Source organism: Acinonyx jubatus, chromosome X (genome assembly GCF_027475565.1).
Source record: "Acinonyx jubatus isolate Ajub_Pintada_27869175 chromosome X, VMU_Ajub_asm_v1.0, whole genome shotgun sequence".
In the NCBI taxonomy this organism is placed as follows: domain Eukaryota; kingdom Metazoa; phylum Chordata; class Mammalia; order Carnivora; family Felidae; genus Acinonyx; species Acinonyx jubatus.
This window is the reverse complement of record NC_069389.1, coordinates 14,449,211-14,474,897: the sequence shown is the minus strand read 5'-3', so window position 1 is coordinate 14,474,897 and position 25,687 is coordinate 14,449,211. Positions and strand designations below refer to the sequence as shown.

The 25,687-nt window shown below is 38.9% G+C and overlaps 1 protein-coding gene across 7 annotated transcripts in view; it reads left to right on the top strand.

Moving 5' to 3' along the window:
* The window catches only part of SCML2 (Scm polycomb group protein like 2), a 99,339-nt gene that overhangs the window by 14,070 nt on the left and 59,582 nt on the right, over nucleotides 1-25,687 (top strand). For 5 of the 7 annotated variants that reach the window (XM_027054514.2, XM_053202124.1, XM_027054509.2 and 2 more), the window contains exons 2-6: nucleotides 6,285-6,330; nucleotides 9,834-9,902; nucleotides 16,681-16,751; nucleotides 17,636-17,870; nucleotides 21,731-21,819. In XM_027054514.2, coding sequence (XP_026910315.1) covers nucleotides 6,300-6,330; nucleotides 9,834-9,902; nucleotides 16,681-16,751; nucleotides 17,636-17,870; nucleotides 21,731-21,819 — 495 coding nt within the window. In that variant the 5' untranslated portion in view covers nucleotides 6,285-6,299. Of the gene's footprint in view, nucleotides 1-6,284; nucleotides 6,331-9,833; nucleotides 9,903-11,983; nucleotides 12,079-16,680; nucleotides 16,752-17,635; nucleotides 17,871-21,730; nucleotides 21,820-25,687 lie in introns of those variants that run through there. The other 2 variants (XM_027054508.2, XM_027054511.2) reach the window with 2 other exon arrangements.

The following is a 25,687-nucleotide window of genomic DNA, read 5'->3' as shown; positions in this document are numbered from 1 at the left end:
TTCAAACAACTCAGTGCATTTTAACACCATGATTACTGAAAGGGAAAGCTTAATGAGTCACTGACTCATTTCCTAAACTGTTTGAGTTCTTTTTGTGTACTGAAGGCTTTGGGCTTCACAAGAAGATATGTCTGCTCACTGGTGCTGAGTGAGTGACTATGTTAATTGAAAAGGAAAAGTTTCCAAACTCTGAAAGAGCTGATTTTATCTAATATGGCTAATCTCAAACCAGAGGGATCTGGAATTCTTCCTATCTTTATCTGGGGATAAGTTGAGTATTTTATTCCTTGGTCTGTGGTTCTACCTTTAAAATAAGTGGTTTGGATTCCAAAGCATTGATTTTGAAATTAGGAATATTTGCTTTGCATTTAATTCTGAGAAAGTTCTGTTTTTATAGAAATACTTATTTTATTTTCCTACCAGCAATGTATCAGAGTTCTAGTTGTTCCACATCCTTACCAACATTTGGTATTGTCAGCTATTTTAATTTTAGCCATTTGTGTCATGGTATTTCATTGTGGTTTTAATTTATGCTTCCTTGAATACTAATAATGTTGAGTATCTTTTCACATGCTTCTTGGCCATTTGTGTATCTTCTTTAGTGAAATGATTGTCCAAATCTTTTACCAATTATGTTTTTATTGGGCTGTTTGCCTTTTTAAAATTGAGTTGTGAAAGTTCTTTATGTATTCTGGAGGTAGATCTTTTATCGGATAGTATTTTGCAAGTATTTTCTCCCATTCTATGGCTTATCCTTTTCTTAGCAGTATCATTTGTAGAGCAGTTGTTAGTTTTGATAAAGTTCAGTTTTTCAATTTTTTGTGTTGTGCTTTTTTGTAAAAGAAATTATGGCAAAACTTAGAGTCATAAGGTCTCTGTTTTCTTCTAGAAATTTTATAGTTGTAGGCTTTATGTTTAGATTTATGATCTGTTTCAAGGTAGTTTTTGTGCGTTAACTTGTGAGATAAGTGTTTTTTTTCCATTTTTTGGTATATGGAAATGTTCTAGTACCATTTGTTAAAAAACAAAAACTACCCTTTCTCCATTAAATTACCTTGGTACTTGTGTTGAAAATCTGTTCACTATATATATGTGCATCTTTTAAGGCTTTATTATGTTCCATTGGTGTGTATGTCAATCCTTATGCCAGTACCACTCCATCTTTAAAAAGATTTTTTTAATGTTTATTTTATTTTTGAGAGAGAGAGAAACAGAGTGTGAATGGAGGAGGGACAGAGAGAGAGGGAGACACAGAATCCAAAGCAGGTTCCAGGCTCCGAGCTGTCAGCACAGAGCCCAATGTGGGGCTTGAGTTCACAGATTGTGAGATCATGACCTGAGCTGAAATCACTTAAATGACTGAGCCACCCAGGTGCCCCTAATGCCACTCCATCTTGATTAAATATTGCCTTTAGATAAATTATTAAATCTAGTTTATCAATATTTTCTTTTATGGTTAGTGTACTTTTATGCCTATTCAAGAAATCTTCCAACTTGTGTACATGGTACATGGATTTATTTATTTAGGTCTTCAAGGATTTACTTTTAATCATCTGTACACACATCTTCATCTTCTAGAATTACAAGATTACTTACTCAACTAATGGGAGCAATTGATACCAGTTGAGATTAAGAATTCAGTTATGGTTCTCCCAAAGCCAAGAGCACACTGTATACACTGTATGATAGCTAACTTGATAACAAATTATATAAAAAAAAATTAAAAAAAAGAATTCAGTTATGGTTTAGAGATTTGAGAGAACATTGGAACCTGGCTATACCTTCTATGTGTGACCCATCGCTCAGTTTTTCTTCTTTTTTTTAAAAACATTTTTTACTGTTTATTTTTGAGAGGGAGAGAGAGTGTGTGTGTGTGTGTGTGTGTGTGCGCGCGCGCGTGCAAGCCAGGGAGGCACAGAGAAAGGGAGATAGTGGGCTCCACGCTGACAGCAAGAGAGTCTGATGTGGAGCTTGAACTCATGAACCGTGAGATCATGACCTGAGCTGAAGTCGGACACTGAAGCGTTTTAGTGACTGAGCCACCCAGATGCCCCAGCAGAAGCCTCTTTAGTGTTCGCTCATTTTGTGTCTTCAGCCTGAAATTCCTCTCTGTCTTCTCTGCTCATTGAAATACTCATCTTCAAAGGGCCAGGTCAAGTGCCACTTCTTTGAAGGTGCTTCTTATATGTTCCCAGTTAATTGTGCTTTCTGTCTTCTCACAGAGCACCACTTTTGCCTCTCTCTTTTTTAAAAAAATTTTTAATGTTTATTTTGGAGAGAGAGAGCGCACATGCGTGTGTGAGTGGAGAGGGAGCAGGGAGAGAGGGGGACACAAAATCTCAAGCAGACTCCAGGCTCTGAGCTATCAGCACAGAGCCTGATGCGGGACTTGAACCCATGAACCGTGAGATCATGACCTGACCTGAAGTTGGATGCTTAACCCACTTAGCCACCCAGGCGCCCCTTACCTCTGTTAGTAGAGTTTGTATTTTATTCTTTGTTCAATAATTATTAATAGTCTCTCACTGGATTTCTAAGCTCTTTTGTAGTAGACTGTATATTCTGTCCACATAGTGCCAAACACATAGGAATTCTGTAAATAATTTTTAAATATGGGAATGCAAGCTGGTGCAGCCACTCTGGAAAACAGTATGGAGGTTCCTCAAAAAACTAAAAATAGAACTACCCTAAGACCCAGCAATTGCACTACTAGGCATTTATTTATCCACGGGATATAGGTGTGCTGTTTTGAAGGGACACTTTCACCCCCATGTTTATAGAAGCACTATCAACAATAGCCAAAGCATGGAAAGAGCCCAAATGGACATTTGGGAAAATGTGGTATATATACACAATGGAGTATTACTTGGAAATCAAAAAGAATGAAATCTTTCCATTTGCAACTATGTGGATGGAACTGGAGGGTATTATGCCAAGTGAAATTAGTCAAAGAAAGACAAAAATCATATGACTTACTTATATGAGGACTTTAAGAGACAAAACAGATGAACATAAGGGAAGGGAAACAAAAATAATATCAAAACAGGGAGGGGGACACAGCAGAAGAGACTCATAGATAGGGAGAACGAACAGAGGGTTACTGGAGGGGTTGTGGGGGGGGATGGGCTAAATGGGTAAGGGGCATTAAGGAATCTACTCCTGAAATCATTGTTGCACTATATGCTAACTAATTTGGATGTAAATTAAAAAAAAATTAAAAATAAAATTAAAAAAATAATTTTAAATAAATGACTATATCACACCTGGAAACAGATGGTGGTAATATAGAAAGGAATAAGAAAGAGGTGGGATTTATGTTTGGTCTTAAAGGATGGGTAGGATTTCAAGAAGCAGCAGCAGGAGCAGAAGAAGAAAAGGTATCCTATGCAGATAGAATAGCATGATGAGTTTTGAGCCAGGCCATAGGATAGCTGTAGGTGATAGATGTCAGGTGACTTTGAAATTGTGAGTTAGCTTAAATAGACCTGCAGAAGACTTTTTTGTTCAATTCAGTATGGTGAAATTATTGAAGCAGGAAGGTGATTTGGGCAGAAAGCAGCTTAGTTCATACCTGTCATGTATTGGGTAGATTGGGGTAGGGAAAGACCCTTGTGGCAAGAGGAGTTAGGTGGCTCTGGTATTAACTAGGCAGGGGCTAACGAGGGTGTAAATCAGTGTGAGGGGAAAGAGAAATGAGAGCACACATGTTGACTACTGACTGAATGTGTGAGTGAAAGAAGAGAACCTCACACATTCAGTCATACCTGGGGTTTTAAGTCCAAGTACCTGGAAGAGTAGTGTGTTGGTAAGAGAAAAATGTCAGAAGGAGCAAGTTTTGAAGAGATGATGCTTGAGTTTAAGTCTGTTGAGTGAGAGGTGCAAAAGGCGTTCTGGGTGGCTTAATGAATGTGTTCTCCATAGACTTCCTTAAATAACAAATTACCTTCCATTATACACATAATCATGTTCTGACCACAGGCACACAGAGTAATGGGAGATGGATATCCTTTTGCCATGTTCAGTATTTTTGTGTACATATTTTATAGCACTCATACTGTGTTTTGTTCATATGCCTGTTTCTGACTGGATGGAATTGTTGGAGGGCAAGGACAGTGTTTTATTTATCTTTGTTGTAGAGTGCCTGGCATATTGAGGACATGTAGGAAAAGTTTGAATTAGTGAATGAATTAGCGGCTCACAATACATATGTCTTTGAGCAAGTAATTGTCTTGTTAGAAGACTTGACTCTTGCAGTTCTTACAAGTTTTACCAACACAGGTGTGATACTTCCACCACTCCAAAATATGGGCTTAAGAGGGTTTTTGGATAGGCCTCAGGCTGAATCCCAACTCTACCAGTTTACCATCTGCTCTTTTTAATTAATTTAACCATAAAATTCACCCTTTTATTATTTTTTTAATGTTTATTTTTGAGAGAGAGCGAGAGAGTGGGTGAGCAGGGAGGGGCAGAGAAAGAGGGAGAGAGAGAATCCCAAGCAGGCTCTGTGCTTGTCAGCCCAGAACTGTGAGATCATGACCTGAGCCGAAATCAAGAGCCAGATGCTTAACCGACTGAGCAACCCAGGTGCTCCTAAAATTCACCCTTTTAAAGTTTACAATTCAGTGGTTTTTAGTGTATTCACAAGGTTGTGCAACTGTCACTACTATTTAATTCCAGAATATTATTATCACCCCACAAAAGAAACCCCTTACCCATACCCACTAGTAGTTGTTCCCTAGTCCCTATTTCCCCAGCCTCTGCAAGCTACTCATCTACTGAGCTTATTTTTTTAATTTATTTTTTAAATTTACATCCAAGTTAGTTAGCATATAGTGCAACAATGATCTCAGGAGTAGAGTCCTTAATGCCCCTTACCTGTTTAGCCCATCCCTCCTCCCACACCCCCTCCAGTAACCCTCTGTTTTCCATATTTAAGAGTCTCTTATGTTTTGTCCCCTTCCCTGTTTTTATGATTTTTGCTTCCCTTCCCTTATGTTCATCTGTTTTGTATCTTAAAGTCCTCATCTGTGTGAAGTCATATGATTTTTGTCTTTCTCTGACTCATTTCACTTCGCATGATGCCCTTTAGTTCCATCCATGTAGTTGCAAATGGCAGGATTTCATTCTTTTTGATTGCCGAGTAATACTCCGTTGAATATATATACCACATTTTCTTTATCCATTCATCCATCGATGGACATTTGGGCTCTTTCCATATTTTGGCTATTGTTGATAGTGCTGCTATGCACATGGGGGTGCATGTGCCCCTTCGAAACAGCATACCTGTATCCCTTGGATAAATAGCTAGTAGTGCAATTGCTGGGTCTTAGGGTAGTTCTATTTTTAATTTTTTGAGGAACCTCCATACTGTTTTCCAGAGTGGCCGCACCAGTTTACATTCCCATCAGCAGTGCAAAAGAGATTCTCTTTCTCTGCATTCTCGCCAACATCTGCTGTTGCCTGAGTTGTTCATGTTAGCCATTCTGACAGGTGTGAGGTGGTTCTCATTGTGGTTTTGATTTGTATTTCCCTGATGAGTGATGTTGAGCATTTTTTCATGTGTCAGTTGGCCATCTGGATGTATTCTTTGGAGAAGTGTCCATATTCTGTCTTTTTGCCCATTGCTTCACTGGATTATTTGTTTTTTTGGGTGTTGAGTTTGAGAAGTTCTTTATAGAATTTTGGATACTAACCCTTTATCTGATATGTCGTTTGCAAATATCTTCTCCCATTCCGTCGGTTGCCTTTTGGTTTTGCTGATTGTTTCCTTTGCTGTGCAGAAGCTTTTTATTTTGATGAGGTCCTAGTAGTTCATTTTTGCTTTTGTTTGCCTTGCTTCCAGAGACGTGTTGAGGTAGAAGTTGCTGCGGCCAAAGTCAAAGAGGTTTTTGCCTGCTTTCTCCTCGATTTTGATGGCTTCCTGTCTTACGTTTAGGTCTTTCATCCATTTTGAGTTTATTTTTGTGTATGGTGTAAAAAAGTGGTCCAGGTTCATTCTTCTGCATGTCGCTGTCCAGTTTTCCCGGCACCACTTGCTTAAGAGACTATCTTTATTCTACTGGATATTCTTTCCTGCTTTGTCAAAGATTTGTTGGGCATATGTTTTTAGGTCTATTTCTGGGTTCTCTATTCTGTTCCATTGATCTGAGTGTCTGTTTTTGTGTCAGAGCTTATTTTTATGCAAAGGAAAGATTAGAGTGATTTAACTCTATAACTGATTTCTTATAATCCTATTCTTCAGAAATGTGCTGAAAGGAGGCTTTAATTGGTCTTTCTCCTTGTAGGAAAGAATACCGGAAATGGATATCAGGGGGCAAACAGAGAATGAAGGTAAGATTTACTTTCCAAAGATGATAGTATTTTTAGTATTCATTTGGAATGAATATCTTCTAGTAGACTGAACTTTTGAAAAAAAAAAACCCTTTTAGAAATAAAGTCACAAGAGATGTTAGGTGCTTAGAATTGACGTTTTAGAACCAAATAGCTAGTAAAGGTAATTTTGTCTTTCCTTCCTAGTTTTATAAGTGAAAAAATGGACACTCAGGGAGTTTAAGTCAACAGGTTCTACAACAATCTGTGACAAAATCAGAATCAAAATCTCCTAACTCTAATTATAAATGGTTAAAAAATGCTTCATCCTGTCTTGCTTTAGTGAGAGGTCTGCTTACTGTCCCATGAATATGCCACACTCATTTTCACTCTCTTTTGAGTTGTACAGTTGACCCTTGAACAACACGGGTTTGAATTGCATGGGTTCACTAATGCATGGATTGTGGAGCCTCCCTGGGATTCTCTCTCTGACCCTCCCCTGCTCTCTCTCTCTCTCTCTCTCTCTCTTTCTTTCTCTCTCTCAAAAATAATAAATAAACATTAAAAAAAAAAAAGACCCAGTTCAAGTCCTGTGTCTCTTAGGAGTTTTTCTCTGGCTGAATGCTGAATGTTGTTTTCTGCTGTTCCCAATTTTGTCAAGTTTACTTTGGTCTCTGTGAGTAGATTCTCAGCTTCTCTAGAGCAGGAACCATATCTTTACAGTTTCACTTTCTTTCCTATTAGAAAATCTTACTGTAGGGGCACCTGGGTGGCTCAGTCCGTTGAGGGTCCGACTTTTGGTTTCAGCTCAGGCCAAGATCTCATGGTCATGGGATCGAACCTCATGTCAGTCTCAGGGCTGAGGATGGAGCATGCTTGGGATTTTCTCTCTTCCTCTCCCTCCCCCAACTCGTGTGTGCGCTCTCTCTCTCAAAATAAACATTAAAAAAAATAGCAACTTAGGTATCCATCTGAAATGTTCACATGTCTTAAATAAGAGTCACTGAGTCATAACCAGAAAGTAGATCTGTTACCTTAAATTGTATACCTGGTATCATTCATAGATCTTTCTTTGAGAAGTTTGTCATTTGACAATTTGGTCATCAATAAGGGTAAAACAGCCAGGAATTGGCAACAACACATTAAGTATGGTTAAATTCATGAGTTCATAATGATACAACAAAATAAAACTTAATGGTTATCTGTGGAGAATGTTAGGGATCCAACTCATTATTTTGAAAACTAGAAAATAAAGGAAAAGAATAAAGTATTGCTCGTTACTTTCTTATATGATCTGTACCTCAGGGTAATTGAATGATTGAAAAGGGTAGGTTTCTTTCTTTCCAAGTTTTCTGGCTAATTAAGACAGGATGATAGAGGCACCTGGGTGCCTCAGTCAGTTGAGCATCTGACTTTGGCTCGGGTCATGATCTCACAGTTTGTGAGTTCGAGCCCTGTGTCGGGCTCTAAGGTGACAGCTCAGAGCCTGGAACTTGCTTCAGATCCTGTGTCTCCCTATCTTTGCCCCTCCCCTTCTTACTGTCTGTCTCCCTCTCTCTCCCTCTCAAAAATAAATAAATATTAAAAAAAAATTCTTTAAGACAGGAGGGTAAAATTAGAATACCTCCAGGGCACCTGGGTGGCTCAGTCGGTTAAGCAGCAGACTTCAGCTCAGGTCATGATCTCATGGCTCATGGGTTCAAGCCCCGTGTCAGGCTCTGTGCTAACAGGTCAGAGCCTGGAGCCTGCTTCAGATTCTATGTCTACCTCTCTCTCTGCCCCTCCCCCTCTCTCAAAAATAAATAAACATTAAAAAAATTAGAATATTTCCATTTTGCAGCTGCTAATGAACTAATGGATCTAGGCAATAGCCATCCATGGCTGCTTATATCACAAAAAGAGAGAGAACTAGATATTAGGAGCCTCCTGTGAGAAGTTCACAATACCTCCTGTGAAGTCATCTTCTCACCTCAGAAAAGCCAAACCTAGGTGCCTGGGTGGCCCAGTTGGTTGAGTGTCTGACTTTGGCTCTGGTCATGATCTCACAGTTTGTGGGTTCGAGCCCCACATTGGGCTCTGTGCTGACAGCTCAGAGCCTGGAGCCTGCTTCAGATTCTGTGTCTCCATCTCTCTCTGCCCTTCCCCCATTCACACTCTGTCTCTCTTGCTCTCTCTCAAAAAATAAATATATATATAAAAAAAGAAAAACCAAACCTAAATCTGATTATGCTTTCTGGATCAAAACACTAATACGAATTTAGAGAAAATATAAGGATCAGAAGAACCCAGTACCATAGGAGCTAGTCAGCATAATCCAGACTGGAAAACTAAACTGGTATCATCAGCAAAAAAAAATTCCCAGAGGAAGGAAAAGAAAAAGGAGGAGGAGGGAGCCTGTAAGTATCAAGAGAGACTGAAAACACTTATCATCCCTTGCTATATACGGACCTTATTTGGGTCCTGATTCATAGAGACACACTTAGAATAAGACAGTTGGGGAAATATGAACACTGACTGCTTATTTGGTGTTATAATGGAATTCTGGTTAATCTTTTCAGCATAGTAACAGCATTATGGTTAATTTAGAAAAGAGATAAATATATGTGGACAGAATAATGTCTTGGTAAGTCACAAGGTTCAGTGCTATTGGAGCTCCTCAACTTGGCCCAGAGAAAAATCTCTGCCTAATTACATTGTATTCCAGCTTCCCTCTTATGTTAAAAAAAAATTTGAGAGAGTGTGAGAGCGAGTGTGAGCAGGGAGAGGGGCAGAGGGGGAGAGAGAGAAATATCTTAAGCAGACTCCACACTCAGCACAGAGCCTGATGGCAGGGCTTGATTCCAAGACCCTGGGATCATGATCTGGGCCAAAATCAAGATTTGGGTGCTCAACCGACTGAGCCACCCAGGTGCCCCTATCAGTTTTTAAAATTCTCAAAAGCATGCAGTTTATTTCTAGGGCATGTTAATTCTAACAAATGCTTAATGATGTTCTGCATGCCAGGTCCTAATCTAGGCACTGAGGATACAGCAGTGAACAAAAGAAACAAAATAAAATAAATAGATCCCTGCACTTTTGGAGCTTACATGAGTGGAGTGAGACATATAACAAATAAAATAAATGAGCAAATTTTAAGATACATGGTATGTTAGTGAAGTCCTATGCAGGAAATATGCAAAAATTTAAATGGGCTCCTATTAGAAAATAGTTTCAGTTTATAGGTTTTCTTTTTTTTTTTAAAGTTTATTTATCAGAGAGAGAGAGAGAGAGAGAGAGAGAGAGAGAATGAGCAGGGGGAGGGGCAGAGAGAGAGGGAGAGAGAGAATCCCAAGCAGGCTCCATACTGCCATCGCAGAGTGTGATGTGGGGCCCGAACCCACAAACTGAGATCATGACTTGAGCTGAATTCAGATGCTTAACCGAATGAGTCACCCAGGTGCCCCTCATTTACAGGTTTTCTAAGAACTCTTTCAGACTTTTCCTATGGCCTTCCATATTGCTCACTATTTTCTTTCTTTTTTTAGATCCAATGGATGACAAGAAGGAGAATCAAGAGAAAGTGCCTGACTCAGGCACACCTTCTGTGCAGAGTGGTAGGTTTTAAAGTATTTCAGTACAATGTATTTTTCTTCCTCATTCAGTGTTGATATGAACTCTTAATGCTTTTGGTATAGTATACATGTATGGTAAACTCCTGTAAATATAAAACCTAAGCAATGGGAAAAGTAAAACAATAGCATTTATTTTGAAAATTTTACTTTGGTTTTATTTTAGAGATATTGGTATGGGATTAAAGTAAAAAAAACATGTATTTCAATGCACATTTTGCCAAATTAATGGTGCGTAGTTAATAATTACCATTTATTACCAATTAGAAATAATCTGTTTATTAATAAAAATTCTTCTAATATTAGAGTCAATATGAAAATCCTGTTTTTTATGGTCAAAAGACAGTTCATTGGATAAAAGCTTAGGCATTGGGAGGTCTGACAGATCTGTTCTAGAATCCTGGCCTCATTCTTTACTGGCCTTGTGACCTTGGGCAAATTACTCAATGTTATTAGTCTCTCTTGTCTTCTCTGTAGCACAGGGATAATACTACTTAATTCATAGGACTATTGGAATTAAATAAAGGAAATGAATGTAAAGCACCTAATATAATGCCTAGGCATGCAGTAAAATGATCAGTAAATGTTTATTTATTAACCTGGAGTTATTAATTCATGTTTTAAGTTCTTTATTGTGAACAGCATGTGTATAGCACTGCATTAGAGACTCAGGAGATAGAATCTGACCCATTGTACCTGCTATTAAGGAAAATGAAAAAATTAGTCACATGCACATAAAAGGCTGAATTGAAAAAATACTCTAACAAACTGACTGTGTTTATCAGAGATTTCCAGGTAAACATTTTGCCCCTTGTTTTTCTTTTGTCCTGTCCTGCCAGCCCCACTCTTGGGGTAGTTCACCTGTGACTTTCTGTTCCTACAGGAAGATTGTCTATAAAGGTAATCCCCATGGAATAATTTTTTCTCACTGTAGCTGGGCTCCCAGTGCTTCCTTAGCTTCCTTTTCCATTGGCCTCATTTGTTTTTCAGCAATTCCCTCCAACCTCCAAAACCCTCCAAGGAAAGGGAGGCTATTAGGTTAGAATATTCTTCCTTAATCCCTACAAATTCCTCTCCATCTGTTTTATTTTTTTAATATAACATTTTTATTGAGATACAATTTACATACCATAGAATTCACCCATTTAAAGTATACAATTCATTAGCTCTTGATATATTCACAGACTTGTGCAATCATCACCACAATCAATTTTAGAACATTTTCATCATCCTAAATAGAAATCCCATACCCAGTTAGCAGTCACTCCCCATTTTTCCCCAGTGCTTCTCCCCTGCCTCATCTCTAGGCAACCACTTATGTATTTCCTGTCTCTATAGATTTGCTATTCTGGACATTTCATAGAAATAAATTTAAAAAATATATTCTTAAAGATTGAAAGTAGTAACTTCAAAATTCTCAAACTGTTGATTGAAAAAAAAATGAGATTAATGAATGTCAGTTAATGAAATGTCAGTTAATGAAACTGACAGACATCTGCAGGTATTGCTCAGGGCTCTGACCCTAACGTTTCATCTTAGAAATCTGTGATTGTTAGAAGGTAAACTCCAAGAGAGCCAGGACTTTTGTTTTTTTTTTTTATTAATTGCTGTGTCCACTGTACCTAGAACAGTGCCTTGCACATACTGGCAACTTTGTATGAGAAACCAGTGATGAATAAGACAAACATGATTCCTGCCTTCTTTGAGCTTAGGGGGCAAGATTGACATTAAACAAATGCCCAGTTACAGGTGTGATAATTGCCATGCATTAGTAGCTGCTGATCATTCAGCCAAGAAGCTTCCAGCTCTGGATATTTTTCTCATCTTCTTTATTTACATACCCTCTAAACTCAAGCCTAGTACTGATGAGAGACATCAGAATTCTGATTTACTCTGGAGAAGACCAAGGGGGCTCATATAGATTATTTTCAGTTTGCCAAAAGGTGTTTGGGCTAATGTATGGACTAGATTAGAGTACAAGTCAAACAAGGACCATGGACATGTGTTAATAACAATCAGACCATGAGGTTATGTGTATACACCTGTCTCACGAACAAACCTGTCAGTTGCCAGGCTTCTTTTCTGAGAGAGAATAACATCCCCCTGCCCCAGTCTGTCCATGAGGATAAGATGCAGAGGCCGACTGGGACCTCAGGTTTGGGTAAGACTTTCTATTTTGGCTCTTGGTCAGGAATTCTAGCTGTGGTATTATTGTGGATGTGTCAAATTTAAATTTAAGTAAATCCTGTTGGTCTGTGTGTGTTTCCCCCTGTGTTATTGGTAGGGTCTCAGCACATGGGTAGCCAAATTGAACAGTTTTGGGAACTGAAAATTTTGCCTTATGAATGAAGGAAAAAAGTTAAGGCTCCAATGGTTAAGTACTACATAGGGTCATTAGCTAGCACTATGCTAGAAGTGAGAGAAAATGATCATATTACAGTGTACTGGTATAAAGGATTTGCTAGCTTAAATTATAGCCCATTCAGACATTAATGGTGATAGAATAAAAACTTGTGTTAGATAAATTAAATATTTTCCACTGTCATTGAAAATTTTTACAAGTGTAGCTGGTTTATTTGAGATGTAATTGTGAAATGATTTTAGTTTCCCAGTCATTATTTTCAACCTCCTTTCCTTTCTTTCTGGGATGTTGGCTCTTTAATCCATAGTCAGATTTTTCTCTCCATTCGTGTTGTGTTTTGTTCTTTTTTTAAAATGCTCTCTAAGATCATATGGTGGTAGAACTTCATTTAGAACCTTGGGTCTCCTTATTGTCAGGTTAGTAGTTAGGAGGTCACTGAAATATCCTGGTCAGTTCTATTTTGGACCTATGGATCACTTTATGTATATATATCTATATCTATATCTATATCTATATCTATATCTATATCTATATCTATATCTATATCTATATATATACACACATATATATACATATATATACACACACATATATTTTGTATATATATGTTTTATATATATAAATTTATACAATATAAATACAAATTATAAAATATATATATATTTTAAAGTTTATTTATTTTGAGAGAGAGAGGGAGCATGAGCGGGACAGGACCAGAGAGAGAGGGAGAGAGAGAATCCCAAGCAAGCTCCACACTGGCAGTGCAGAACCCGACACGGGGCTCAAACTCATGAACCGCGAGATCATGACCTGAGCCGAAGTTGGATGCTTAACAGACTGAGCCTCCCAGGTGCCCCTAATATATTAAAGATTTTTTTATTTTAAGTAGGCTCCACATCCAACATGGGGCTTCAACTCATGACCCTGAGATCAAGAGTCCCACACTCTATGGCTGAGCTAGCCAGGCACCCCTCAGTTTTTACGTTTGACAAAGCTATCCAGTATTAATAAATTTGGCACAGCTATGACATTTAGTTTTAGAATAATCATACCTTTTATTGAGTGACTTACATGTATGCTGTGTCACTTAATTCTCAAAATACCTTGTACCATATGTATTACTTTTCCTCATTTGGTAGATGATAAGGAACTGAGGCTGAGAAAGTGAAATGACTTGATCAGGTCACAAAGGTTTTAAGAAGCAGAACCAAACTAGAAAAAGGCAGGTTCGACTGCTGAGCCCATATTCTTGACATTTTGCCACATGCCATTCAGCGCTGTGGTAGTGCTAGCTTCATATCATTTAGAAGTGGAGTTAATCCCAGTATTTTTTTCTTTTAATGGAGCAGTCTCTTAAATTTATGGTTAAAAAAAGCAGGGTGTACAATGTTATGTCTGACATGCTTAATGCCATATATAATATGTATACATATGCATATAAATGCATACACACACATAACAGTGGTATGCTGATGCTGGCTCATATCAGGTTGGGAGAGGGTCACTTGTGCACATGTCTTCCCAACTTCATAGTTGTTGACTTGACCTTGGCACCTTGCAATCAGCCATGGTAGTAGTATTTATACCATAGAAATCTGGAAATATTATCAGTTAGGCTTTTTATTTGTATATTTTGGAAAGCTGGTTGCTGATTTATCAGCATTCCATTTGTGTGTGTGTGTGTGTGTATGTGTGTGTGTGTGTGTGTGTGTGTGTGTAAACATTATACCCTTCAAAGGTCAAAGGATATATAAGAGGCTTGTCATGCAGATTTCCCCAAGAAGGGAAACTGTCAAACCCAGTATATATTTTTTAATGTTTGTTTATTTATTTTGAGGGGGGGGGGGGAAGCACACGCAAGAACAGTGGAGAGGCAGAGAGACAGTGGGAGAGAAAGAATCCCAAGCACAGAGCCTAACTCGGGGCTTGATCTCACGAATTGTGAGGTCATGACCTGAGCTGAAATCAAGAGTCAGATGCTTAACCAACTGTGCCACCCAGGTGCCCCAAACCCAATATTTTTATAGTGAGGAAGTTAAACAAGAGTATAGGTGGTTGATGAGAATTAAACTTGGTATGAATTAAAAGTACCTTTAATACTGCTGTTAAATCTTTTTCTTAGTGTCTTGGTAGTCTTAACTGGAACAGTGAATTGAAGTGTTCAAGTCAGGCAAAGTACATTGCTTTCTGACTTTCCTCAATACCATTGTAGTATATCATGAAGACTGAATGAGAGAAGGACAGCAAGGGTTTGTAGAAAATGTAGATCATTAAAATAATTCATATCAGTGACTGTACTGATGACTGGTTTATTGCTTTATTCTGCCACTGTATTCTTTTATTTCTAATGTTTATTTATTTTTGAGAGAGAATGTGAGTGGGGGAGAGGCAGAGAGAGGAGGATAGAGAATCCAAAGCAGGCTCTGTGCTGACAGCAGAGAACCCAGTGTGGGCTCGAACCCACAACCTGACCTGAGCCAAAGTTGGAGCTTAACTGACTGAGCTACCCAGGTGCCCCTCTGCCACCATATTCTTAACATCCTGTATGGAGATCTAATAGTCAATTGAGAAACAACTCTGATTCTCAGATTTTTTCTCTTTCCATAAAGCATTGCAGGGGTAAGATTCTGTTAGACCACATACCTAAACACCTTTAGTTCTCCATGAAAAAATAAAAAAGTGCCTTCACATTAATGGGATGAAATGGTCTTGAGTAAACACATGTCTTGAGTAAATTTATATTAGAGACAGATGAGAAGAATTTGCTGTTACTCTATAAAAAATCATTTTGTTCTTAGAGTCCACATTGTTAGAATCACTGTGCTAATTTCTCGTGACATTGAGAAGATCTTGAGTGTAATTTGTATCAGAACCAGTATTATCAGAAAGTTGTCTCTTTCATTTCTGTGCTAGTAATTAAATGTAGATCAGGAAATTTGAATATGCTCTGTAGGAAGTCTTTTAAATTTTTTTTTTATTTTGGGGGGGTGGGGAGAGAGAGAATGAATGAATGAATGAATCTTAAGCAGGCTCCATGCACAGTGTAGAGCCCAATGCAGGGCTTGATCCCATGACCCTGGGATCATGACTTCAGCCGAAATCTAGATTCAGACACTCAACCGATGGAGCCACCCAGGCGCCGCTAGGAAGTCTTTCCCACCTTTTTTTTTAAATTTAAATATTAGTTAACATACAGTGCAATATTGGTTTCAGGATAGAATTCAATGATTCATCACTTACATACTTACATAGAACACCCATGCTCGTCACAAACAAGTGCCCTCCTTAGTACCCATCTAACCCATTTCCTACCCACTTACCCACAAACCCATAGTTTGTTCTCTATCATTAAGAGTCTCTTGGGGCACCTGGGTGGCTCATTTGGTTAAGCGACTGGACTTCGGCTCAGGTCATAATCTCACAGTTTGTGGGTTCGAGCCTTGAGTCGGGCTCTGTGCTGACAGCTCAGAGCCTAGAGCCTGCTTTGGATTCTGTGTCTCCCTCTCTCTCTGTCCCTCCTTTGCTTGTGCTCTGTCTCTCAACAATAAATGTTATAAAAATGTGTTTAAAAAGTCTCTTGTGGTTTGTTTCCCTCTCCTGTTCCCCCATATGTTCATCTGTTTTGTTTCTTACGTTCCACATATGCGTGAAATCATATGGTATGTCTTTCTCTGATTGACTTATTTCTCTTAGTTCCATCCACATCATTGCAGATGGTAAGATTTCATTCTTTTTGATATATATACATACCACATCTTAATGATCCATTCATCAGTTGATGGACATTTGAGCTCTCACCCTAGTTTGGTTAATGTTAATAATGCTGCTATAAACGCTGGGGTGCATGTACCCTTCGAATCTGTATTTTTGTATAGGAAGTCTTTTTTTTTTTTAACGTGTATTCATTTTTGAGACAGAGACAGAGCATGAACGGGGGAAGGTCAGAGAGAGAGGGAGACACAGAATCTGAAACAGGCTCTAGGCTCTGAGCTGTCAGCACAGAGCCCGATGTGGGGCTCGAACTCACGGACCGCGAGATCATGACCTGAGCCGAAGTTGGACGCCCAACCGACTGAGCCACCCAGGCGCCCTAGGAAGTCTTTTTTAAAAGAGAGATGGAGGGGTGGGCTCAGTGGGTTAAGTCACCGATTCTTGGTTTCGGCTCAGGTCACGATCTTGTGTTTTGTGGAATCAAGCCTCGTGTCAGGCTCTGTGCTGAGTGCAGAGCCTGGTTGGGATTCTCTCTCTCCCTCTCTCTCTGCCCCTACCTTGCTCATACTTGTCAAATATATAAGCTTAAAAAAATAAAAGAGATATGGAACTAAAGTCCATTTTACTCCTGAAAGTTAGTATACATATTATATATACTAAGAAACCTATTTCATGTGTTTTTCCCCCCAGATGAGTTCCACTGGGAAAATTACTTGAAAGAGACTGGATCTTTGGGTGCTCCTTCAGAGTGCTTCAGACAGGTATGCCCAAATTCTGTAGAAGTTGTATATATTAACGTGAACTGTTAATTTGCTGAAGGATGTTTGTGCGATTGTTAGATTCTAGTAGTGCGAAGAGGTTAACGGGGATTGTGGTAGTGCCACTTAAGGGGCAGATGGTATCTTTGCATTTGTTCATTAAGAAGTTACTCTACGTCAGGTATACTAAGCCCTTATGACTGTCCATCCGGAGGGGGAGACAGACATGTAAAAAGTTAATTATGAAAATATGATAACTGTACTGCGAGTGCTCACAGAAGAGATGGTATCTGAGATGGTTGGAATGAGGGCAGAGATATTCCAGGTAGAGAGAACATCCAAAGCAAAGGCACATGGGTGTAAAAGAACCTGAGTGTTGAGGGATGGCATGGGTGGCTGGAGCACAAAGTGGGTAGAGGTGATAGTGTAGAAATAAGATTAAAGGTGTGGGGGCTTTTAAACTGTACTGAGGACTTGCACTTAAGCAGGGGTGAGCTGCCAGTTGGTTTATTTCAAGGGGAATGGCCTAATCAGATTCTTATTTTAGAAAGCCTCTCAGGGTGCCTTTTAGAGGGTGTATTTGAATTGCCTGGAAGTGGGCAGAGGAGTAAGACCAGCAATGAGCAGGGTTTTTATGCTTCATGTCAAGCCAAGGAGAGGATTTGGAGATCTTTTCCTTGACCCTTATAGTTCTTTTGCTTACCATCTGCTATGACTGGTACTTAAAACATTTATTGAGTATTGTGGTAACATAACTGACCATTTGTTTTTCTTACAGTTGATACATTTTAACAAAACTGTGTGTGTGTGTGTGTGTGTGTGTGCGCTTGTGCGTGCGTGCACGTGTGCATATGCACGGATGTAATATATCATATATATGTATGCAGTCTAAGGTTCCACCAGCTAATGAATTCAAAGTTGGCATGAAATTGGAAGCCCATGACCCTCGCAATATGACTTCAATATGTGTAGCCACGGTCGTCGGAATTACTGGTGCCAGGCTACGTTTAAGACTGGATGGTAGTGACAACAGAAATGATTTTTGGAGGCTTGTTGATTCTCCAGACATACAGCCTATTGGGACATGTGAAAAGGAAGGGGACTTACTTCAGCCTCCACTGGGTAAGAATAAACAGTTTTTAAAATAGCATATTCTTACTAATGTAACATTCAGTAGAAATAGTTTTAAGTGGCCTTATTTTTTAAAGATTTTATTTTATTTTTTAAAGTTTATTTATTTATTTTGAGAGAGAGTGTGTGGACACGAGCAGGGGAGGACAGAGAGAGGGAGAGTGAGAACGCCAAGCAGGCCCTACACTATCAGTGTGGACCCCAGTGTGGGGCTCAAGCCCAGGAACCATGAGACAATGACCTGAGCCAAAACCAAGAGTAGGATCGTCAACTGACTGAGCCACTCAAGAGCCCCAAGATTTTATTTTTAAGAAATCTCTACATTGATCATGGGGCTCGAACTCATAACCCCAGGATCAAGTGTTCCCTGCTCTACTGACTGAGTCAGCCAGGTGCCCCTGAAGTGGCCTTTTAGAAATCTCTTCTAGGGATTTTTGCAAATAGATTGTCAGGTGGTTCCTGTGGAGAATGTATGAGAGAGGAACTCTGTAGCCTATGTTACAGAGTTTCACTTAAATACACATGTGGCATATATATGTATGCTGAAGGTTCCCCACTCCAGGGCAATACATATGCTGTCTTCAAACTTGAAATGTGAGAAACAGCACTACTAGGTTACACATGCAGATTCAGAAACCCTTCTGGGGGAGAAGTTTGTAGCATTTGTTACAAGTTATTCTTTCCTTATTATTGTCCACTGAGCCATTTAGTATTTTCACCATGGGGATGAGCACAGGGGAAGAGTATGATTCCACATCCAGACTCCAGTTTCAACTTTGAAAATTTCATTATATCTACAATGGGAGGAAATCATAGTGAGAGGAGTAAGGGTCTTTAGGACTTTGAAAAGGAGGAGATTGTTGGAACTTCAGAAGCAAAGGTTTTAAAAAGCTGTCAAGTTTGAGTTTTTAAAAGGTAAAAAGTAGGTGACTCCAATTTGGGGCAAAATAGTTCACTCTTAATATTTAGATGTACTCTGATATTCTGTAGAAAATAAATGATTTCCTTTATTCTGCTATCTGTGAGTGAATGGTGGATATTGGTTTTTGTTTCTTCTTTACAATGCTGAAAATGAAAATTCTCTGTTGTAAAGGAAAATGAGGAGATGGATTTTTTTTTGGTCTCCTACTAGTTAAAAATTCCCTGAGAACCCAAAATTTAAGATATTAATAATAACCACTCTTGGGGTGCCTGGCTAGCTCAGTCGGAAGAGCATGAGACTCTTGACCTGGGGTTTGTGAGTTTGAGCCCCATGTTAGGTATAGAGATGATTTAAAATCTTTAGAAAAAAAATAACCACTTTTTTAGCAATATATTTTTATACTTTCCTTGCTCTAGTTGTTAATCATTCCTAATTTGGTTTAAAATGTTTAAAAAAAACTAATTAGAGATGTGTTCTTCCAAGAGGGTGGTTTAGGGTGTGTGTGTGTTTTCTGCTTTTTGCCTTCTTTCTTCATATCACTTATGTTTTTTGTTTACTCTTCTCTCTTAAATCATACAGAATTCTATAAGAGATAGAAGTGTAAATCTGAGGCTTAGTGCTTCCCTGCTGGGATTTGATTTCTGTTTACAAATGGTAATAGGTTTTTGTATTTAAAGGAAGCACAGCTATTGTGATTGTCAGCATTTCAAACACATAGCCAGATTTATGATCATTCCTTTTTCAAATTACTTTTAGAGTTTATTTTTATTAATTAAAAATATCAAGTACATAGTAGTACATGCTGATAAATAGATATTTTGGTAGTACATGTTAAAAACACACAAGTTTTGCCAGTCTGCTCATTAGGTGTTTTTGAATAGTTTAGTTTCCATTTTAATATAATGCAATTTACTTGGTTTTCTTCTTTTAAAGATTATTTAAACCTTAAAGGTTATTATTTAAAAGAATTTTTAAAGTTTTAGCATACAAACAGAAGAGTATACACATCATAAGCGTACAGCTTATAAATGAACACATCTATGTATAACCATCACTCAAATCAAGAAACAGAACATTATCAGCACCCCAGAAACCCCACTCCTCCTGATCTCCAGTTATAAACCTCCCATTCCCAAAGGTACCCCTGCCTAGACTTCCTAACATTATAGATTAGTTTTATCTGTGTTTGAATTTTTATTTTATGTATGTATGTATTTATTTTTAGGTTTATTTTGAGAGAGAGAGAGCACACACAAGCAGTGTAGTGACAGAGAGAAAGGGAGAGAGAGAGAATCCCAAGCAGGTTCCGCACGGCTAGCTCAGACCCTGATGAGGGCCTCTAACTCAAGAACCATGAAATCATGACCTGAGCCAAAACTAAGAGTTGGATGTTTAACTGACTGAGCAACTCAGGAGCCCCTGTGTTTGAATTTTTATATGCACTTTCATCTATTTTTGTCCTTTTAATCTATGTTTGACTTTAGGCAATTGAAGAATTAAGAAAAATGTCAAGTTAAGGTGATGGTGATGATAATGATTGCATGATAGAAGAGGATAAGATGGGGGTTAAGAAAAAGGCATAAGGACCAGAGAACAACTGTTATGCAATATTCTAACCATAATGTGGCAAATCCATGTTGTGGATGATTATTTATTAGTTATCACTAATAATACTGATTTATTATAAAGGAGTATATAATAAATCTCCCCTTTCCCCATTTTTTTTCCTAACAACAATTATTTTCTCAACAACAATTATTTTCCCTGGTCAATTAAGGAGATTTTGGTGCAGGATTATTATAGAGTAACTTTCTGTCTGAACTTTTTTGCATGTTTTATCCTATTGATGGACCCAGTGCCAGTGATTGCCAGTGATTCATATCCTCCCTATCTTAATACACGTATTCATCAGGAATGCATGCCAAGTTCTCTTTAATTCTGGCATCAGGGCAGGCAAGTGTTGCATGAAACAGATTGCCCCCAGAAAGCAATAAAACTAGCAGACCTCTCTACTCCCTGTTGCACATGGCAGATGCTGTGATATCCACCATTAATTGATGAGATCTCCAAAAAAGACACCTGTTGAGTCTCTTTTGATTGCATCTGATACAAATCCTAAGAGAAGATCATGTTTAATGTGTATCAAGATTGCTAAAGTGAGAGCTATCTTTTTTACCAACATACTGTATAAAAAATTTCAAATATAGGAAAGGTGAAAGAATTTTACAGTGAACACCCACATACCCATTACCTAGATTCTACCATTGTCATTGTCCATACTGGCTTTATCACTTACTTGTGAATCTGTCCTTCTATCGATTCATCAATCCATCTTATTTTTAAATGCATTTATTGATGTCAGTACATTTCCCCTAAATACTTCAGCATACATATCAGTAACTGGAGTTCAGTGTTTATTGGCAGTTTTTTTAAGATTTTTGAGGTGAAATTTATATACAGTGAAATGCACCATCCTAAGTGTACGTTTGCTGAGTTTCACAGAAAACTGTGTTTTTTTGAAAGGAAAATGAGGCAGGGACTCTGAGGAAAAAGAGGCTGGAAGTCTTTTGCAGCCTTTGCCGTGCTTTTGTGGCTATTAGTGGGGACTGGAAGCTCTTCTGGGTTTTGCCTTGGGTCACCCATAGTATTATGGCCCATTCCTAAAGTACTTATGTGTATGTTGGTGAACTCAAGCTAGTGGCTTTTCTAAAATGAGAGTTTCTACCCCTACTGTAGCATTGTTGCCAGATAGTACAGGGGTACAGTAGAACTTATTGGAGGGTGCATCTGCTCCTCTTGCCCATTTCCTGGGTTTCTTGGTAAGCAAATAATTCTCTGGAGAAGAATGTTAAACAAAACCTATTTTTTATACCATCTTGCTATAATATCACAGGAAGGCTTTTTCATGCTGATTTATTTTATAAAATAGGATACCAGATGAATGCGTCATCTTGGCCAATGTTCCTGTTAAGAACCCTGAATGGATCTGAAATGGCACCTGCAACATTGTTTAAGAAGGTAAGAAAGATGTTATAAAAAGCTTCCATCGGGGTGCCTGGGTGGCTCAGTCAGTTGAGCATTTGACTCTTGATTTTGGCTCAGGTCATGATCCCAGGGTTGTGGGATCGAGCCCCATGTCGGGCTCTGTGCTGAACATGAAGCCTGGTTAAGATTCCCCCTCTCTCTCTCTCTCTCTCTCTTTCTCTCTCTCACCCTCACCCCATCTCCCATCCTTCCATTCTCCTCTCTACCTCTTTCCCCTGCTCATGCCCGCATGCTCGCTCATGTGCTGTCTGTCTGTCTCTCTCTCTCTCTCTCTCTCTCTCTCTCTCTCTCGGTCTCTGTGGTTTTATTGTTTTGATAGGAGCACTTAAATGCCCACAGACTGGGTAGCTTAAACAATAGAAATTTAATTTTTCGCAATTCTGGGAGCTAGAAGTCCAAAATCAAAGGGCCATCAGGGTTGGTTTTTGGTGAGGCCTCTTTCCTCAGCTTATAGATGGCTACCTTTTTGCTGTGTCCTCACGTGGCCTCTCCTCTGTGCATGTGGGGAAGGGGAGGTATCTCTGGTTTCTCTTACGGACACCAGTCCTATTGGATTAAGGCCCCACCCTTAGGACCTCAGTTAACCTTTGTTACCTCCTTAAAGGCCCTGTCTTTAAATAAAGTGACTTTGGGTATTAGGGCAAATTTGTGAATTTGGGAGGATACCATTCAGTTCATTCCAGTGGCTTAAACAACAGAAATTTATTTTCTTACAGCTCTGGAGGTTCATAGTCTGAGATCAAGATGTCAGCAGACTTGGTTTCTTTTGAGGCCTCTCTCCTTGACTTTTAACAATCTGTGTGTCTGTGTCCTACTTTCCTCCTCTTGGATTAGGTCCCACCCTAATAACCTCGTTTTAACTTAATTACCTCTTTAAAGACCCTGTCTCGAAATGAAATCACATTCTGAGGTACTGGGGGTTAGGATTTAAAACATGAGTTTGGCTGGGGTGGGGGACACAATTCAATCCATAACAGCAAGTCATAAAAAAGTCTTAATTATAATCACTCACTAGTCAAAATGAATTTGTACTCTCTTTCAAGACTTTAGATATGAAACGAGTGCTCTACTAGAAGCAAATATTCATCGCTATTTTTTATTTGCCTTCAGAAGTGGAGCTTCCCCTCACTTTGCTGTATTAGTCATCCTTTGACATTGGAGAAAATGATGATAGGCCAAAAAACCACTTGAAAGAGAGATTTTGTTTCAGAAGTAAAAGAATGTTAAAAACAGTCATCAGAAAGAATTTGTTATAAGGAAATATTTGTTATATAACAAAAGAGGGAAAATTCCAAAAATAGTTTATGCTCTTGAGAAAATGTTGAAAAAGTACACTATGTTAAGAAACAGTGAATAAAAGCCAACTTTTAGTTAAATTATGGGTCAAAATATTTCTTTCTCACCCTGTGTCCTGATTGTTTTCTCAGTCAAATTTTATTGCAATTATTCATATCAGGGGATGCCTGGGTGGTTCAGTCGGTTGAGCACCCAATTCTTGATTTCAGCTGAAGTCTTGATCTCAGGGTCATGACTTCAAGCCCCACTTTGGGCCCCCTGCTGGAAATGGAGCCTACTTAAGAAAAATAAAACAAGGTAAACAATTATTCATATCAAGAATGGTAAATATTGTAGTTTTTTTTTTTTAACTATTCAATAGTTCTATACATTTCTCAGTGCTGATTATCAAGGTAAGTGTACTCTTGTGGTGCCTGGGTGTCTCAGTCCTTTAAATGTCCAACTCTTGATTTTGGTTCAGGTCACAGTCTCACAGTTTGTGACTTTGAGGCCCTTGTCTGGCTCTGCGCTGATAGCGCAGAGCCTGCATGGGATTCTCTTTCTCCCTCTCTCTGTGCCCCTCCCCCATTCTAATGCACATGTGCTCTCTCTCTGTGTCTTTCAAAAATAAATAAATAAACTTAAAAAAAAGATAGTTTGGAGCGCCTGGGTGGCTCAGTGGGTTAAGCGTCTGACTTCAGCTCAGGTCATGATCTCATGGTTTGTGAGTTCCAACCCCACATGGGGCTCTCTGCTGTCAGCACGGAGTGGGCTTTGGATCCTCTGCCCTCCTTCTCTCTGCCCCTCCCCCACTCACATGCCCTCTTGAGTGTGCATGCCCTCTCTGTCTCTCAAAAATAAATAAACTCTAAAAAAGAAAGTTTAAAGATAAGTGTACTCTTTTTTAGGTTTATTTATGGGGCCCCTGAGTGGCCTTAAGTATACTTAAGGGTTAAGTATCTGACTTTGGCTCAGGTCATGGTCTCACAGTTTGTGAGTTTAAACCCCACTCTGGGTGAGCTCAAACCCTGTTCCAGGCTCTGCACTCTCCCTCTCTCTTTGCACCTCGTGGGACTCTTTCTCTCTCCCTCTCTACCCCTCGCTCACTCCCACTGTCTCTCAAAAGTAAGTAAATAAAAAGTTTATTTTTTTGAAAGAGAGGGAGAGAATAGGCACAAGTAGGGGAAGGGCAGAGAAGGAGGGAGGGAGGGAGGAAGAGAGAAAGAGAATTCCAAGCAGACTTCTCACTGTCAGCACAGAGCCAAATGCAGGGCTTGAGCTCACAGTGAGATCATGACCTGAGCTGAAATCCAGAGTCAGATGCTTAATCAACTGAGCCACCCAGGTGCCCCCAAATAAATGTATTCTTAATCCCCTTTATCTGTTTAACCCCTCTCCCCACCCATCTCCCCTCTGGCAACTACCAGTTCTCTGTTTAAGAGTCTGTTTTTTTTTCTTTTTTTTTCTTTGTTCGTTTGTTTTGTTTCTTAAATTCCACATGAGCGAAATCTTATGGATTTCTTATGGACTCTCCTGCTTTAGGGCCTTGGCCCTGGCTGTTCTTTGTCTGGAGTACTCTTCCTGTAGGTAACTGTGGTTAATAATCACCTTTAGGGTTCTGCTCACTTGTCCCCTTCCATTTGAGGTTTGTTTTGATTACCCTATTTAAAGTTTTGCACAAAACCCTCCCTTACATTTTTCTCTGGATCTCACTCTGCTATATACTTCCTTTTATTGAATAGCACTTATCATTTCTTTTTTTAAAAAATTATTTATTTATTTATTTTGAGAGAGAGAGAGAGAGAGAGACAGAGACAGCGCAAGTGGAGGAGGGGCAGAGAGAAAGGGAGAGAGAGAATTCCAAGCAGGCTCTGTGCTCACACCACTCGGCACTTGGGGCTTGAACTCATGAAACCAGGAGATCATGACCTGAGCTGAAACCAAGAGTCAGATGCTTAACTGACTGAGCCACCCAGGCACCCTGCACTTAACATTTCTAACATAGAGTATATTTTGCTTGTATTGTTGTTTCTCGTCTTTCTCTTTACTAGCAGGTGAGCACCACAAGGATGGGATTTTTGTCTATTTTGCCACTTAATGTATATCTGGAGCCTTCATTAGTGTCTGACATTCAGTAGGCACTTAGTAAATATTTGTGAATCAATAAATGAAGTTTAAAGGACTAGAATTTTTGATGAGGTCAAAGAAGTAGTTGATTAAAAGTAAGGAAGTAGAAGTTAAGGATAGGAGTTTGTGGTCAGAGGTAGGCTCTGGGAATACAGCTATAAATAAGACAGTAAAAAAACTGTCCTTATGGGGCTTGCCTTCTAGCTGGGGAGATGGATAATAAACCATACAAAATAAAGTATATATTATGTTTGATAGTTGTACATGCTAAGGAAAAGGGAGGCCTTAGAGTCTGTGGGATATGAAAAGAAATAGCCTTTAAGGAGAAGTGTATTGTAGGTAGATAGGCAAGGAGAGATAGGAGAGAGATGAAAAGAGTATTCTTTACTAGTCACCTTCTAGGAAAGAATCATTTTTTTTTTCTCACAGTAAAAAAGAA